Genomic DNA, 18,962 nt, shown 5'->3' on the forward strand with positions numbered 1-18,962 from the left:
ACCCAGGCTCGAGTTGGCAGCAGCGGTGTTAGCCGTCCGCATCAGTGATATGCTCAAGAAGGAACTGGAAGTCGAGTGCCTACGAGAAGTATTTTGGACGGATTCAAGGGTTGTACTGGGGTACATCAATAACGAAGCCAGAAGGTTTCACGTGTTCGTACACAGGAAAAACTGGGGAGTCATTTTCCCAGAGTAATTATTACGGAGTTATTATTTTCCTCTCAAGTAGTCATATTTACTCCATTTGGGGCATAATCATTGCCTGTGGCCAATAGAGTGAGAGTAAAGTTCCAGAAGAGTTTCTATTGGAGTAATACAGCATTGGTCACGCCTACTATCCATATAATTCCCAAAGGTGCCGACGCCATCTTTCTCTCTCGCTTCAAGCTCAGGTATACCAGCAAGAGCGCAATACAGCGATATTTTCCTTCTCTTGGATGCCAAATACCAGGTAAGATTATTATTATTATTTGTTAATTTATTAAACAGCAATGTGTGTAACTAATTTGCAACATTACAGCTAAGCCACAGAGCCATCTATCACGATGTTCGCATGTTAGCTGCTATACGTTTGCACGCACGCTATTAAATAAACGTTTTACAGTTGTATGGACAAGTATTCAATTATCAACAGTATTGCTATCAGGGACAGTGCACATTAATCAACATGTCGGTTTTCATGTAAAATGTATATGAGCTAGTGTATAGCCAGAAGCTAATTTCCATCGCGTAGAACGGATCAAGCAAAGCACAGAGGCTACACAATGGAGGTACGTGGCGTCGGAAGACAATCCAGCCGACCATGCTTCAAGGGGGCTCGCAGCAGATCCACTGATAGCCTCTAACTGGGTCTCCGGCCCAGACTTTCTTTGGCAGGAAGGGCTACCAAGCGGAGAAGGCAAGGTGGGAGAGATTGCAAGTGACAACCCGGAAGTTAGGAAGGCCCAAGTGCTCACCACAGGGGTGAAAGAAGTCTGGCCGCTGCTAGAGCGCGTACACAAGTTCTCAGACTGGTCCAGACTGGTGAAAGCTATCGCCAGACTCCAGCGCCATGTAAAGGAAAGGAAAGGGCTCCAGCCAAAGTCCTGTGAAGCCACCAGCCTAGAGGAAAGGAGAGAAGTGGAGCTAACCATAATCAAGATGGTACAAGAAGCAACCTTTGCGCAAGACATACAGGCACTCCAGAGCCAACAGGAGACCCCATTCAAGGGCAGAGCCACTACGCTGCACCGGTTAGGGCCATTCCTGGACGACCACGGCATCCTCAGAGTTGGCGGACGCCTAACGCACGCCGCCCTAGAGCCACAGGTGAAGCATCCAGCTGTCCTTCCGAAGGACAGTTATGTGTCGGGCTTACTCGTCAAGCACTATCACGAGAGAGTGCACCATCAAGGACGAGGGATGACCATGAATGCGCTCCGATCCAATGGTATATGGATACTAGGCGGCAGTAAAGCAGCATCATCCCATATCTACAAGTGCATTACGTGCAGGACGATGCACGGAACAGCAGAGAATGGCAGACCTCCCGGAGGAACGCATGGAAACTGCGCCGCCATTCACCTACTGCGGGATGGACTGTTTTGGACCATTCCACGTAAAGGAAGGCAGGAAAGAGCTAAAGCGTTACGGATTGTTACTTACATGCATGTGTTCCCGAGCCGTCCACATCGAAATGCTCGATGACTTGACCACGGATGCCTTCATTAATGCGCTGCGCGCTTTCATCGCCATTCGGGGAAACGTACGCCAGATAAGAAGCGATCAAGGCACAAACTTCGTTGGCGCACGAGGAGAGTTCGCTAGAGCACTGAAAGAAATGGATCCGGAAGAGTGCAAGGAACTTGGATGCGAGTTCATCCTGAACACCCCTGCGGCAAGTCATATGGGGGGTGCCTGGGAAAGACAAATCCGTACCATCCGAAGTGTCTTGACGGCCATTCTAGCGCAGTCAGCCACACAACTTGACTGCTCCTCTCTACGTACGTTCCTATATGAAGTCATGGCGGTGGTAAACAGCCGACCTCTGACCGTCGATTGCCTCAATGATCCATCCAGCCCAGAGCCTCTGACACCAAACCACATCCTGACCATGAAGTCCACAATCCTCGCTCCGCCGCCCGGAAGGTTCGTCAAGGAAGATCTGTACCTCCGCAAAAGATGGCGGCGAGTGCAACTCTTAGCCAACCACTTCTGGACCAGATGGAAGAAGGAGTACCTCACGACACTCCAACCGAGACAGAAGTAGACCAAGGATCGGAGGAACGCAAGGGTCGACGACATCGTACTCCTACAGCATGAGTCCACACCACGTAACCAGTGGAGGATGGCTAAGGTTATCGAAGTGTATCCAGGGATAGACGGGAGAGTGCGACGCCTTAAGTTGCTTATCAGCGACCCCAATCTTGATAAGAAAGGCAAGCACATCTCCACACCAGTCGTCCTGGAGAGGCCCATCCATAAGACGGTGACGCTGGTGGAAGCAGAATGACGCCTCTTGCGCCCTCTAGCTTTCTCTATATCTCTATCATTCTATCTTTCTATCTTTTTCGCTTCCTCAGGCTGAGGTGATTCGTCCGGTGGCGGCCAAGGACCATAGTATTGTATTGTTATTTGTAGTTATTGCGTTACGTTTAGGCATTATGTGGGCAGTTATCGTAAGAATCATATACAATGCTTATATATGCTTGGTGGGAGTGTAACTGCAGCGGTGATGTCATAATAGAACCGGTTAGAACAGGCTAGAATGCTCTGGAACATTGTGATGTCCTAATAGACCGGCCATAGTGTATAAATAGGGAGACCCTATAAGGTTCGTTCCTTCACTTCTCCACCATCTTCAGACAAGCCACATCGACACCAGAGCTCTTAACTGTCCTCTCATATTGCATGCAGTCAACAAGGTACGTTTGGGGCCGTAATGCGCTTGTAGTTCTGTATCGTTAGTGGCTTAGCTTGGCTTCGCCTTCTGCACTATCTCGCGTACGTGCACGCGTACTGAATAAACCACAAATGTACCTCTAATACCAGTATTAGTCTGACCACACCCCTCATCAGCTTACCTTCATAAGCAGGTGTGTGGTCACCTGCTCTCCTCCTTCTCGCTTTCACCACAAGGAAGAGGTGCCTCGGTAGATCCCCACACTTGACACCATGATGGAAGAAATTGGATTAGGAACAGCTTGGGAAACAAGGATACGTTGACATCATATCTTTATTTTCTCTCTCACTATTTTCGAGAAAATACGGCGATATTGTCTTCGTACTGGAGTGTCTAGAAGATGATGATCATTCTACAAACCCTCCACCGGTTTTCGTATTGGGAGCACGCCGCTGCATGCTTCTCAACTGCAGTTCCTTGCTGTGTTTGTTGGGGTGAAACCTGTCAGGCCACAGCTGAACTGTCGGACATGCCGCTGTTGTGAGGAGCGGTGCGTTCCAGGTTGGGTGAGTAGTGTTTGCTGGCGGGCTCCACTTGTCTGTTAGTGCTATGGGGGCTACTAGACAAAGTTTATGGAAACCGGCCCCAGGCTAGGGTCCTTTGTTTAGCCGTCTAGGCGACAGAAGGCCTTGGTCTGGCGACCATTATAGTTTTAACTAGTGGGCCGCGACCATTGACACTGGTGATCCCTGTGTGTTCTGGACGAGTGGATTCTCTCTGTCACCGTGTTAAGACCCCATCTTTCATATCCAAATGAGAGTATTCCTTCACGAGGGGATATGTGCATGTAATGTGCGATAGCGGCAGATTCATGTTCAAAGTCAGCTATACAGGCCAGTTGGTACTGTGCTGATTCCGCCGGACGTGTTATTGTCACCGTTGTGAAGCGGTGTTGACGTCTTGTTTTCTCTTTTCTCTTAAAAAGTGAGGAGGGTTCAGAACGGCGGCCTGTCTGGGTGAGTGTTATGTCATTGTTTACATGTTCATAGCTTACGGTTAGCCGGTCGGTGGCCTGGCGCGGGGTAGCTTGGCTTCTCGCGCGCCGCCGGGAGCTCGCTCCTGATCGCGTGCGTCGTAGATCGGCGTCTCGCGAGCGGAAGCGATAGCACCCGAGCGGTTGGAGCAGCCGTTAGCTTGATGCTATTCTGTTGAACGTGCTTTGATTTTTAACATGTTTTACACTCTTGACCACGACGTCATTCTTGACAGGGGATGTTCGTCAACCCTGCCTGAGCCTAGACGGGGATTGCGTCAACAAAGAGGGCTGTGTTCTACGGTGGCTTATGACTGCACTTCGCTGATCTGCGTTCCGGGCAGGTACGGGGTTGGCCAGACCCTCATAACACGTCTTCTGGTTTTACCTTGCTAAATGTATTGTGAATGACGGTGTTTTTTCCCAAAACGTGTGTTGTTGCAATGCATTTGAGATACGTTGCGGGTTGTGTGTGAGCTGTTTTTGTCACTGGCAGTAGCTTCTCCGTGCAGGTCGTGATGTATTGATCTGGTTGTTGTGTGAGAAACATCATGGTGTTTATGTGTACCGTGTACTCACTACTAAGGCAACTAACCTATGAAGCTATGCTTGGTGACGAGTGAGTAAAAGAATGTTCTTTCTCAGACTGTAATGACAATGAACAGTGAGTTCACACATTAACAGGTTTTCCTGTTTTAACTGGCCGTATTGAGGGTAAAATAGGAGGATTGTGTTCCCCCCCCCGGTTCCCTGGGGACTTTATCACCTCCTATCAGACATGTTGTGCATTAATTGTGTCTTTTGTGTGGTAGGGATACGATGTAACTCTCAGCTTGATTGCTGAGGTTGTGCTAAATCTGCTGGAGAAACTTATTTCCTAAAGGGAAATTGGTTTGGTGCTGTCATGTGTGCTTAGCAAGGCCTGTGGTCGATACTAATCAAGAATGATGTATTCTCTCATTGTGATGATGATGGGTTGTGTGTGTCATGTGACCTACAACTGGGTTGTACTGGCCACAGAAGCACATGTGTATGTTGGACCGGGGTTCTTAGAGCCCTCTCTATTCTGTGTTTTTCCTTAGTAAAAATCAGATAGCAGGTTAGCTCGTGCGCTGTGTGGAGCTGTGAAACGCTTCATAGAGCTGACTATGACTGTGTCATATTCTCTTTTTGTCGTTACGTCGTATCATGGGTGTGGGGTCGTAAAGGGGTGAACTGGTAACCTTTCCTCTCCCCATTGTTCTGTCGGTCAGGGGTACACCCCCTGTCCTTCAAGGTTCCCGTCACGTGGCGGTTCGGCACGTTACGGGGGGGGGGGGGGGGGGGGGGAGGGAGTTCCTGGTCCTACGGCCTGGTATATTGGGCGTGTGCACCGCAGGAATTCCCCCGCCATAGAGTACGTCACCGTGCGCGTCTCTGTTGGTAGGACTTCCGTGTGCTGTTCAGGTCCATGTGATGGATCTGTTTTCAGGGGGGGTGGTCAGGGCTCCTCCTCACCAAGCGCCTACTCAGGCCTTCTGTGAGTTCGGACTCCTTCTTCCATGTGATCCATGTGAGGAAGCCTCCATCAGAGTACAGAGCCTTCCTCCTCAGATTGTCAAAGTGAGTGGACCCTCTAGAAGGGTCCTTTTCTATTGTATGTATATTCGATTCAATTCGTTTATTGAGTGTGTATGGGTTCGGTGCCTCTTCCCCGGAGGCCCTAAAACCAGTTTTTTACATGGCTCAAGGTGCAATATATTCTTTTCAATCTGTACAGCTCGCGTGGGAAGTCTCTCTGGGGATCCCCGTCTCTTTCCTATGGGAGGGTGGTGGGATGTAAAAATGTGAACATTTTTTACCCCGGCTGTGTAGACTGGGATACATACTGTTGATGCTTCCTTCTTTCTATTCCAGAAGTGTTGGAGTTAGGGAGTGTCACACCCCTCTTGTCGTTCCCCTGGGCGCCTTGGGGATTCAATGGCAGGTCTAAATAGCCTGTTCATTGATGGGGGTGTGTCCCGACGCACGTATAGTGCTAGCTCGCTGTAAACAGGCGATTGACTGGCACGCCTTAGTTGCTTGTGGTTGAAACAGCGTTTTTATAAAGCAACTGAGATGGGGGTTTTTCCTCTTCCGGCGACCACATCCCATGACCTGGGTGGGTTGTCGACGGATCCTCGTTCATGTCTGGGGGATGATGACGGGATGGATCTGAACATATGTAGTGGGGTCTCACGCCCTTGGGGTGGGCCACCAGGCGCGGTTCGTCCCGACGTCTGGGTGGCGCCTTCTTTTCATGTTAAGATCAACACGCATATCTGCCCTTTTCCTGGGGCATGTCGGCGTGGTTAGGGCACGGGACTGGTTCTGGTCACGCTGGTCCAGATCAGTTGAACCCGTTGTCCGCCGGGGATGCAGATCTGCTGTTCTGGTACCCTGAGGGACTTGGGCTTTTTTCAGGGGGAAAAATGCCAGGTCGGTCTGGGTGTCACAGGGTTAAGCGCTATGGAGACCCTGGTTGGGTATGTTTTTACTCAGCACTGTCGTCATGGCTTACAGCCATGCCATTCTGTACGCGCTCGATCTCGTCGGATCTCGGCCGCTACACAGGTTGGTCCTGGTTAGTACTTGGTTGGGAGACCGCCGGGGAATACCAGGTACGGTGTGCTTAGGGGCTGGTTCTCCATTGTTTTTCGCTCCTCTCTCACGCATGGCGAAGAGGGGCCTGTGGGGGTGGTTTTTTGACCTCCTCTGGTGACCCTGTGCTTCCCGTACCGCCAGGCCCGGTCCGAAGTGATGTTTGCGACCCGTAGGCCTGGGTTAACCCTTTTTGGAAACTGAAACACTTGTACTGCGGTATAGCCGGTGTATACCCGCAGGTGTGTTTTGGAGTTTTTTCTTGAGGGGTTATAGGAACAACCACCGCATTGGGTAACACCGAGGTGGTTGATTCCCTGGTGTGTTGGAGCAGTGTCAACTCCCGGGTTCACCGGTTGAGGGTGCCCCTGCACGTTCATGACGTCTGCCAATCGTGTCAGCCTTCTCTGCCTCGACCCCTCTGGGTGGGGGTTGTTAAATGGAGGCTTGGTCATGCAACACCGCCAGCTTACGCTCCTTCCGCCGGGGCGGCTGTGTTCAGCTGTCCCCTCTGGCGCCTGTCTCGTCCGCAGTCTCCAGGCTAGGGTTAACAGCCTGTTGCCTGGTTTTTCCCCGGTGCGCTGCCTGCTTCCGTTGGTTGACCTTTTTTTTTGTGTGCTTACGGCCATGCTGACTGCCTATTCTGCAGGGTCAGTGTGCCAGGCGGTGTACTATTGGGGGGACGGGGCCCGCTCGGCTTACTGGCCTGGTTGGTTCCGCCTGGGAATACCAGGTGCAGTAACTGAGGGGCCTTTGTCCGAATACGCTGGCGATGTGGGGGGCGGGGCACTACGTGCCCACCTGGTGGGGTCTTGATGCTGGCATCATGGACTTCTCCGGGCCCCCATTCCAGGGAGTCCAGTCCTTTTGGTGGGTCTGGGTCTTCCTTCGTGCTCCGCTGCTACGGCCTTGCCACGGGGTTGGGTTTGCCCTTGACCCCGTGATTCTGGGGGCAGTAACGAGGTTGTTCCTCCGTTCGTTCCCGGGTGGCATGCGGGTTGTGCGTGTGTGTAGTCGTGGGTCAAGCCACGGTCTGCTCACCCTGTGCGTTAAGTTGCTTGAGAGCTCTTCGCACGGTCGGGTCCGTCGCCTTCCCGTGAAGCCTCTAATAGGGGGGATACCCTCCATTAGGGGGGGTCGGGGGGGCTCGGCCCTCCCTGTTCTGATGGTTTTGGGGGGCTGTCAGCGGGGTGTATTTGTCAGCCAAGTGGCTCCGCTTGGCCTCCCTTGTGCAGAAGGCGAAGCCAAGCTAAGCCACTAACGATACAGAACGTTAGGTTATGACTATAACCAAGTTCTGTTAGTTAGGGGCGATGCTTGGCTTCGGACGGCCGCTGCAGCCCTTGACCTCACCTTGTGGTGAAAGCTTGGGAAGGAGGAGAGCAGGTGACCACACACCTGCTTATGAAGGTAAGCTGATGAGGGGTGTGGTCAGACTAATACTGGTATTAGAGGTACATTTGTGGTTTATTCAGTACGCGTGCACGTACGCGAGATAGTGCAGAAGGCGAAGCCAAGCATCGCCCCTAACTAACAGAACTTGGTTATAGTCATAACCTAACGTTAAGTTCATTGGGTTAACAACCACCCTTGCAACGACCGATAAATTGTATGTATGTTGTTATGGTTTGATCCGTGATTGATTGTATTTCATGTATGTTTTCACAGTTTTACGGTTCGGAATAAAGATGTTCTCTTCGAACGGAAATAAAGCCAATCAGTAAACATCAAAGACGAGTTGCTTCATCATTGCGGTTACATAATGCATAATAAAAAAAATACATTCATGCAATGTTTTTACACTTTATTAAAGAGGACATCTCAACTGAAATAAATAGCATTTCAAAGCACATTTTGGTAACCGATTAGATAAAAGACACTTAAAAACATCAGAGGGACTCAAATCGGACCGGATTGGTGGAATGACTCACATAGGAAGGGGTGGGTGGGTGGGAGAGAATGTGTTAGTCTCTTCTAGAATTCAACCAGTCTATAGCTTTCAATGGCCAGTAGCCTTTTTTTTTACCATTTTATAGGGGGACAGAAAAGGGCTAGTGTGAAACAAAAATGGGCAAATATGATTCCAAAAATATGATGTTATAGAGCTGCATTTGGGAAATAATCATAAATGGCAGACTGAATGTATGAAAGGGTACTGAATATATATTGGACCAGTGTAGATGTAGAATGACAAGATACCTATTTTTATTTGAGTAAGTACAACTATTTCAACTTCAGATTGACACAAGAATAGTTTACAATTTCATTCTAAAACAATTTTGCTCACTGTTCAGTTCAACTGAAAACGACTGAGTTATTACAGGTCTGTTATTACTACAGAATCTAGCGCTGTTGGATATAGGCCATGCATAGTGTGACCTACAATATCATTAGATATAAAAAGTCATTTTGATAACATTTCTAATACATTTTTCATACAACTCCATTCCCATCCACCGGGGGGCGCTATAAGACAAATAATGCATCATTTGCCGTCTCTCCCCATAGCACTTTCAGTTTTGTTACAGTACTGTAGCTATCACACATGTAAACTGAATGAACTCAAGGAAGGGGGCACACTAAACCACAAAACCAAGTCCAAACTAAAAGCTGATTTTTACGGTTTACACTCAGCATCCCCACGTAATAGTAGGGCTATATATTTCAATTAATGATTATAATTAAATCACGTTTTGAATCCTAATGTTATCATGGATTACAGCCAGGATCAGTTTGTTTTTCGTGCAATCTAAGCATGATCCCCTTCGCCCACATGCAATTCTCCTAAGAAGTGTTGTTTGTGATGATGCAGAGATCAAATGTGAGTTTGGCCAAAGTTCACTGAGGTCAGTGTACCCTTTATTATGAACACTTTACATTCAAATTAATTACCTAGGAACTAAAAATAGTTCCAGTAAAAAACATTAAGTCCCAGACTTCATGCAGGGAAATCCCTCCAGTACATGTTCTATTTTCATCCCAATAAATGACACATCCTAACTAAAAACTATCAAATCCCAATTTTCGACTTACTTTGCTTTCAGTTATATTTGTTCCTATACGCTTTGCTAATGCTAACATAATAGATACTCAATTGTCCCTTGGTTCTTGTGCCCCCTGAAGTGAATTGTTACGTTAAAAAACTGATAAAACCAGGCTGAAATTCTAGACATGCTATTGATTTCTATGGGCACTGCCGTTTGGTGGGCTATGTAAGTTGTATATAAGGGCACGTTGTTATGAGGAACTAACTGTCAAGTTAGCTGGCATTGCAATGCAACACGCTAAAGCCATCAAGCATTGAAACTCAGACAGGTCGATTTCCACAGGAAAAAAAAGAGCTTTATTAATATTTTTTAATGTATATCAACAATACTTTATAGACAAAATATGTACAACAAGCAACCTTGTGTTAGGTCTCAAAATAAAAATCCCAAGTCTCTCTATAGAAAACTATTATTTTGTTGGAACATTACATTCACTCTCCCCTCTCTTTGCCACAGACTCAAAGAATTAATACAAATACATTTAGACATCAGCCATCATTGTGTCTGCTTAAAACGAGTAAAGGCAACGGCATGAACTAAGATCAGGCTTAACTTGACCAGAAATGACAGAGCATGATGCAAATCAGGTTGAGCACAACACTATGTATGTATGTATGTATGTATGTATGTATGTATGTATGTATGTATGTACACGTTCTCTTGGCATACAGCAAATAATAACTGCCTTAAACTCCCTCTAGTAGCAATGTAAATACACTCAGTGGGTCATGTATCAAAAATAGAGATGTACAAGTAGTATAAACAAAAAGAAATTATAATTACAAGACATTACTTCACAGGAACTCCAGCTACTTGCACAAATAGTAAGGAGTCACAAACTCAAATCGAAACAATTAAAATAAAAAAAAAGCATGTATGGCCGTGTCGCTCTTCGACAGAAAGGAGAGACACGTTTTACCATGGTGATGACGACACCCTGAATTCTTTGAATGATAATAATAAAAAAGGTGAGTCCATTTAGCTGCAAGGTAGTTGGTGGGTGTGAGGGGAGCGCAGGGTTTTTGTGACAGCTCTGGTCCAAACGAGTGACCAGACAATTATTTGGTAACATTCTAGTCGAGAGAGAATGGGCCTGATGACATGTTGCAGGGAGCTACAGGTGCAGAACACGTATATCCGCCAGTCAACAGATCTACAGCAAGGTAGGAATACAAGCAGCATCTACAGGGGAAAGGGGTTTGTTCAATCTTTACATTCATTACAGACTAGTGTGTGTGCGTGTATGTGTGTGTGTCTATGTGTGTGTGCGTGTGTGTGCAAAGGGCAGGTCCGAATGGCCAGGGGCTGTCTGCTCGTCACATTCTGGGCTTACATCTGACATTCAACACTAATTGCCGACAAGCCGACCCTAGCAAAAATAACCCACTCTCAATCTCTTGTGCTCTCGTCCTCGCTTCCTCCTTTTGAATGGACCACTTTCACAGTGTCTCAGAGCTACGCAACAGGTGAACTGTGAGCTTCACGCGGGAAGAGCTTTATTGTGCCCCCCCCCGGTCCCCTTTCAGTGTATGAGGTGCTGATGACAGAGGGTGTCGACCACTGGGGGTCCGCTCGGGAGACACTGTTTTTACACTCGCCAGGAGGGAGAGAGATTTTAAAAGGGGCCAAACAACTGCTGTGGCGGGTCGGAGAAATACCAGTGCTTTAGTCTTTGCTTCCCCTCCTGGATGTCTTAGTGGGTGAACCATTCAACACATAACATTCAGAGGGCAGGATGCAAAACAGAAAGGAACCACGTTTAGTCTTTGGTTTCCACATTCAGTGGGGAGACTTGCTTTAAAGCTTGGAGCAGGGCGGGAGAGTCCATGGGGGTCTGGTGGTGCACCGGGGACGAGGGGAGTGTCTCCTGAGACAAGCCGACCACGGAAGCACTCATGCCCGGGGGGTACATGACGGACATGCCGCCGGGGTACCAGCATTTCTCCAGCATCGGCAGGTAAGCCGCCGCCGCTGCCGAAGGAGGAATGAGGTAGAAGGGCATGCAGAAGGGCGGCTGGTTGGGGGAGAAGCTCATGTAGCCGCCGTGGCCTCCTGCCATCTGGCCAGAGGGAGTCTCATCCTCCGACGAGTCCGATCTTAGCCTCTTGGCTTGGGGCTCGTCGCCCTCCTGTTTGATGCCACCGGCGGCCACCCTCTCCGACAGCCCATACTTGAGCTTCTCCTCCTTGGTGTAGTAGCTCGGCCGCTGAGCTTTGAGGTCCCGCTTTTCATGTTCCCCCCCATAGCCGCTGTCAGTGTCCGTGTCACTGCCGCTCTGCTCGCCTGTGCCGTGGGGATAAGTCCTTTGGATGACGGGCACGCAGTTTTTGGCGTGACCCTCTGAGACCCTCTGTGGTTGCCCGGCGGGGTTCTCCAGTTTCTCTGGAACTTTGTGGACGGGCTCCTCCGGGCATGGGCTCGCTGGACGGGACTGTAGGACCTCAGCTGCTACTTTGTGGATGTGGCTGATGACATGGGACGGGGTGAGGTCCCTACTGCTCTCCTGGTTGGCCAGATACTCAAGGACCTCCTTGGCACACAAGTGGAAGCCAGAGCGGAACATCTCTTCATTGTTCTCCGCGCTATCGCTGCTCTGGTCACCTGGTGGAAGTAAAAAAAAATAAAAATTACGGTTTGAACATCGCATCACATAATTTGTTGAAGCAAAAATGCAGCTAATGAAAATCTAATTCTAAGGGATAAGAGGGAAGGTATTAGTGTTTCACGTCCATTATGTCATGGAATTTAACTTACTGATCTGCATGCCATTCTGCAACGCAATGATCTTCTGCTGCTGTTGTTCCAGGAGAGAGCTGAGGGTTTTCACATGTTTCAGCGTGAGTTCTAACACCACGGCTTTCTCCAGATGACCCAGCGTCTAAAACAGGAAGACCTTCGATAAGCATGTTGATCTTTTCTTATGTAACATATTCATCAGCCATACACCTCTATGAGGCATGACGCCAGTCAGGCACGCACACACGAACACTGAGACAATACATTAACATAGTCTAAAACCTTGTGGCAATTTAGAATATTCTATAAAACATAGGTTATTTGATTCCAATAGAAGTTTCAAAATAATAACTTTGAAATAATTATTTTTTAATATATATATATATAAGAGTTAAATATAGTGTTGGAAAATAGACTTAATATATTTACTGCATTTTCCTTTCTGAAACAAACCCAACAAAACAGATCCAAAAAATATTTCCATGATTCAATGGAAAGTTAAAAGCAAACGCCAAAAAGGCAAACAAATGATTGTGCAGAAGCTGGTGGAGTCTCAGACCTTTCTATAGTTAGCAGCACACGTGCCATATGTCCATGATAATAATACAGTAGAACACTCACGGTCAGCTTAAGGTGCTCTGGCAGCAGATCCTTCAACTGGGCGATGCACTCGTTGATTCTGTCACGTCTTTTCTTCTCAATCAATCGGTGTGGCAACTTGTATGTCTCCTGGGGAGGGGAGGAATGTTGTCAGTGAAATGTAACGTGGGCTGCAGAGTTTGAAAACACGAATGGATGATTTGGGCCCGAACTACAGTCAATCCATGGTATTTAAGCGGGATATGTGTAACATTGAAAATATGGAATAGACAAGTCGAACACAATTTACCTTACTGTCATCTCCGCGCTTCATTCCCCTCCTGGGTTTGTAGACGTACATAGGAAAATCCATTCTTTAAAACAAAAAGAATACATTCAATTAATTATCTATTATTATTATTATTATTATTATTATTATTATTATTATTATTATTATTATTATATATATATATTTATATATTTTATATATTTAAACGTTTTTACATAATAACATTATGCCATACATAACATATTCAAATATAAATAATGTAATAGAAAAAACAACAGAATAGAATGATTCCATTATTATATTATAATAATATTACGTGTTGTTGCTTACCCTTGCATGTCTGCTATATCCAGCGACGGGTGTTTGGGCTGCATGCAAGGCGGTGGTTGCGCGCTGGTAATCCTCTCCATGTCGCGTCTGTAAATTCCGAATAGAGTGAAACAAAATCCCTCAAAACGGTAAAAAATATGCCTCTGCAAAATAGCGAGAGGGGGGGAAAGTCCGCTGTTGGTCAAGTATACTTTCGTTCTTCTATCCAATAGTCATATATCTCGTGTTGTTATTATTCCACTGTAGTAAGTTGGGAGCGCAAGTAGATGCGATGTTGTCACACAGAGATCCGAGCTCGGCAATAATAGTTTCGGAGCTCCACGCCCGGTGTAAATGTGTGAGAGATGGGTGGTGTTGACTACGTGTTAAATAAACCTTGTGACTACAGACACGTCTATCCGTCGGAGACCGACCTGCCTCTCCGTCACGTGAGGCTCACGTGTCGGACGGCGCTTTCAAAAACCCGTCGGGAGTACAACCCGTTTCTGTAGCACGAGAATGTCCCTCCCTCTCATTATAGCCGGGCTGTGTGTCCCGTGTACCACCAGGCTCCAACACCACGCTCCAAACACCATGATGCTCCACCCGCCAGGCTCCAACACCACCCTGCTCCAACACCACCAGGCTCCAACACCACGCTCCAAACACCATGCCTGCTCCACCCACCAGGCTCCAACACCACGCTCCAAACATGCATGATGCTCCACCCACCAGGCTCCAACACCACCCTGCTCCAAACACCATGATGCTCCACCCACCAGGCTCCAACACCACCCTGCTCCAACACCACGCTCCACACACCACGCTCCAAACACCATGCCTGCTCCACCCACCAGGCTCCAACACCACGCTCCAAACATGCATGATGCTCCACCCACCAGGCTCCAACACCACCCTGCTCCAACACCACCCTGCTCCAAACACCATGCTCCAAACACCATGATGCTCCACCCACCAGGCTCCAACACCACCCTGCTCCAACACCACGCTCCACACACCACGCTCCAAACACCATGATGCTCCACCCACCAGGCTCCAACACCACCCTGCTCCAACACCATGCTCCACACACCACGCTCCAAACACCATGATGCTCCACCCACCAGGCTCCAACACCACCCTGCTCCAACACCACGCTCCAAACACCATGCCTGCTGAACCCACCAGGCTCCAACAACACCAGGCTCCAACACCACGCTCCACACACCACGCATGCTCCACCCACCAGGCTCCAACACCACCAGGCTCCAACACCACCAGGTTCCAACACCACGCTCCAAACACCATGCATGCTCCACCCACCAGGCTCCAACACCACCAGGCTCCAACACCACCAGGTTCCAACACCACGCTCCAAACACCATGCATGCTCCACCCACCAGGCTCCAACACCACCAGGCTCCAACACCACGCTCCAAACACCATGCCTGCTCCACCCACCAGGCTCCACCCACCAGGCTCCAACACCACCAGGCTCCAACACCACCAGGCTCCACCCACCAGGCTCCACCCACCAGGCTCCAACACCACCAGGCTCCACCCACCAGGCTCCAACACCACCAGGCTCCACCCACCAGGCTCCAACACCACCAGGCTCCACCCACCAGGCTCTAACACCACCCTGGCTGCTCCAACTGTTGAGCGCCGCTGCGCACAAAACTCCAGGCGCTGAACGTGCTTGTCGACCATGTTTACTAGGAAAAGTAGGGCAGAAATAACTTTATTAAGCGTGTTCTTGCTTTAATATATCAGTTTGATCAAAATTCCAAATAGTAGCATATAGCGGGGTCCAGTAACAATAATAATAATAATAATAATAATAAGTTATAATTAAAAACAATAGTTGTGATTAGGCTATGATAATAACATTGATACATACTATATTAACAGTCATCATTATCATCATCATAATAATACAAATTATACACGGAATAAGAATAATTTGGTACAATCAATAAAGTGAGAATAGGATAGGCAATTAAAAGGAAATTATCTAGTGAGATAATTAATCTACTTACACTAGTTGACGAAAACGTTAGTTGCATGCCCTCTCTCGCATGTTTTTTTTTTTTTTATCATATATATATAATTTTTTATTTGATTAATTGCAGAAATATTATCGGCTATGTATGGACAGGCTTGTTGAGTAGCACATGCTGCAGAGTTTATTGGCACCGATCAATATAAACGGAAACGCCTAGTAAAATCGAGACAAACAACCGGCATGTGTGCCAGGGACTCACTCGACGTGGGAGGACACGCCTGTTACACACTGTACCCATTCTGCCGTCGCACGTGCACCTGCGGCGCGGGACGGGGATGTTGATGTTGCGGACGGGTTTGTTGTTACCGTCTGTACCGAGCTGAGCTGTCAGTCACGTTGAGCTCCTCATGGCCGCGCGCACCGAGGAACACATTTTCTGTTCAACTGACGTCACCCACACACAGAACGGAGAGCGAGCGCCTGTCTGGTTCCACACGCGCCGATGTCCCCGCCAGCAAACGGCTACTGTCCCGAGCCTATAAATAGCCTGCACAACGGCGGTCACGTTCTTGGCTCCGGTTCACGAATGACGGGAATTGCTTGAATAATTTTTCTAACGGCAAAAAAAAAAACTGCCGTTATAATTTATATTGTGTGACAATAAACAAGGGTTTCCTAAACGTTTTGGTGACTCCATAATTCGGTCAGACAACCTCAAGACTCTGAACCCAACATGAAGTATATTTATATAACTACAGCCAGGAAATGTAAAAATAAATAAATAACTGCCTTATAATCTATCATGCAACAATTAAGCAAGGGTTTCCTAAACCTTTTGGCATGCGCAGGTGACTCCATAATTAGGTCAGACAATCTCAAGACTCAGAACCCAAGTTACCCAACATGTGATTAACTGCATGCAAACTATAGTGCGACATGTGTAATCTCTCCAGTCCAGGGGACATGAATCAAGACGCCTCAGTGACAACTAAGCATAGCGGTTTAAAAGCTCTTGGGTGTAAGTTATTTTCTAGGGATCCCATGGAGACCTCATTTCATTTGGGGTCCCGACCCCACAAACTGCTGTATATGGAGAATAATTGGCATAGTTAGTCCTACACATAGGTTTCTCAAGATTTAAAGGCAGATCCATAAAGGCTTAAGATGCTTTGAAGACTAATTGAGTTATCAGCTCTCAGTAAACTCTTGGTATGCAGAGAATCTTTCAGGAAAGCCCCCAGTACTCTGGATGTTCCACTTTAATTACCCGCTCTCATTTGTAGACCTAACGTTTTTTGGGGCACGCATGTGTGGCCATGTTTATTTCCAGTTGACAAAGCTGGTTTCTCTGGTGGCACTGGATACTGAAAACTGGCTCAGGACTTCTGCAACTTTCACTGTTGATCTGGATCTGAAATGTTAAACCTTCACTTCAACACAACTTCTCAGAAACATACTTGCTACTGTAGCTTGATTTCAGCACTATTCTGGATTTTATTTACTTACAGTATTTTCAGTTTTCTATAGTTGTGTATACACACCACTTGCAGCATATTGTTGTTACTAAGGTCAAATGATCATGATTTTAATAAGTTAGCCACAAGAGAAAGCAAATAAAAGGAAACCACAAAGCATCTGCAATTCTAAACACAACCCCCCCCCCCAATGTACAGTAAATGACCAAGTATGGTCTTGTCAATATTCCAATGTACAGTTTTGCTTGTTCAGTTGTACAGTGTCCCCCACCCACCCCTCCTACCCAACCTCCCCCCGCCCCCACCCACCCAACCTCCTCCAATGTACAGTTTATATGTCAAATGTATATACTCTTTAATGGACTCTTTTGGTATCACAAACAGTACTGTATTTGCAAATCTGGTATGTCATAAATGTATAGATGTAGCAGTACTGTCTATCTGTTTGATTGAAAACTTTATTAACAGATTGCAGAATGGGTACAATACAGTACAGCTCAATACACACAATTGTTAAGGGGATGCAGACCAGAGAAAGACTTTCGTCTTGTTTACATCAGGGTCCCCCATTTTCAATTCATCAGGACATATATGACATACAGATAGACAGTACTGCTACATCTATACATTTATGACATACCAGATTTGCAAATACAGTACCGTTTGTGATACAAAAAGAGTCAAGAAAAGGGAGTATATACATTTGACGTAGAAACTGTACATTGGAGGAGGTTGGGTGGGGGGGGGGTTGGGTACATTGGGATATTGACAACCATACTGGGTCATTTACATTAGAGGTGGTTGGGGGGGGGGGGGGGAGAAACACTGTATAAACAAGCAACACTGTACATTGGGGGGGGGGGGGGCACACACTGTACAAACAAGCACAATTGTACATTGGAATATTGACAAAACCATACTAGGTAAATTGCTGTACATTGGAGGGGGTTGGGTTAGGACATTTACAGGGGCCAGTTTCGAATTGCAGTCTCCCGTAGGTGTCCCTTGAGAGTGGTTTTGAAAGTGGGTAGTGATTCACATTCCTTTACAGTTTTGGGTAGGGCGTTCCACATTGATGTGGCATAATTTGCGAAACGTGTTTAGTCCCTTGTTTGAGCCGAATCTGGGTTTAACATGATTTGTGGAGCTCCCTCTGGTGTTGTGATCGTGGTATTCACTGACCTTTGGGAAGTATTTTGACATGTACATGGGTACCTTGGTCGTGTAGTGTATCTTGTAGACCAGGCCCATTGCAAGTTGCTGTACTCTGTCGTCTACTCTAAGCCATCCTAGGTTGTCAAAGTGGGCAGGGGTGAGGTGGGTTCTAGGAGTAAGGTCAAGCAGTAGTCTGACCAGTTTGTTTTGAGATGTTTGTAATTTTGTTTTTAGCGCCTTTGAGGTGCTTTGGTACCATGAGGTGCAAGCATAGTCGTAGTACCCTTGAATGAGTGCTCCTGCCAGAGTCTTCAGGGTATTCTTGTTTACCAGAGAGGCGATCCGGTACAAGAATCGAGTTCGTTGGTTGACTTTTTTTATTACATTGGATGCCATTTTGTCACAGGAGAGATTAGCCTCTAGGATGGAACCCAGGTAGGTAATTTCATCTTTCCTTGTGACAATATTGTCACCCACTGTAACTGAGAAGCCGTCGGTCTTGCTGAGTTTGTTATTTGAACCGAAGAGAATGGACTCTGTTTTGCCCATGTGTAATGATAGTTTGTTATCAGCGAGCCATATGCAGATTTTGCCTAGTTCCGAGCTGAGGGTTTTTTCAACCTGTAACTTGTTCTTGTCAGAGACCAGCAGGGCTGAGTCGTCCGCAAACAGGAACAAGTTGCAGTCACAAGCTGACGACATGCATGTCATGTATGTCAAATATGTTATGATGAATTGAAAATGGGGGACCCTGATGTAAACAAGACGAAAGTCTTTCTCTGGTCTGCATCCCCTTAACAATTGTATGTATTGAGCCGTACTGTACCCATTCTG

At 47.2% G+C, this 18,962-nt stretch overlaps 1 protein-coding gene across 1 annotated transcript; it reads right to left on the reverse strand.

Annotated features, from left to right (window-relative positions):
- Nucleotides 1-9,853: 9,853 nt before the first annotated feature.
- Nucleotides 9,854-13,918, reverse strand: bhlhe40 (basic helix-loop-helix family, member e40). The gene is made up of 5 exons (XM_084316524.1): nucleotides 13,515-13,918; nucleotides 13,206-13,269; nucleotides 12,938-13,045; nucleotides 12,335-12,458; nucleotides 9,854-12,181 (listed from the first exon to the last, which is right to left on the reverse strand). Exons 1-5 carry the CDS (start codon nucleotides 13,592-13,594, stop codon nucleotides 11,340-11,342), a joined length of 1,218 nt encoding a protein of 405 aa, XP_084172650.1. The 5' UTR covers nucleotides 13,595-13,918; the 3' UTR covers nucleotides 9,854-11,339.
- Nucleotides 13,919-18,962: the final 5,044 nt, after the last annotated feature.

This window comes from Notolepis coatsorum (assembly GCF_963971535.1).
Source record: "Notolepis coatsorum genome assembly, chromosome: 6".
NCBI classification, from domain to species: Eukaryota; Metazoa; Chordata; class Actinopteri; order Aulopiformes; family Paralepididae; genus Notolepis; species Notolepis coatsorum.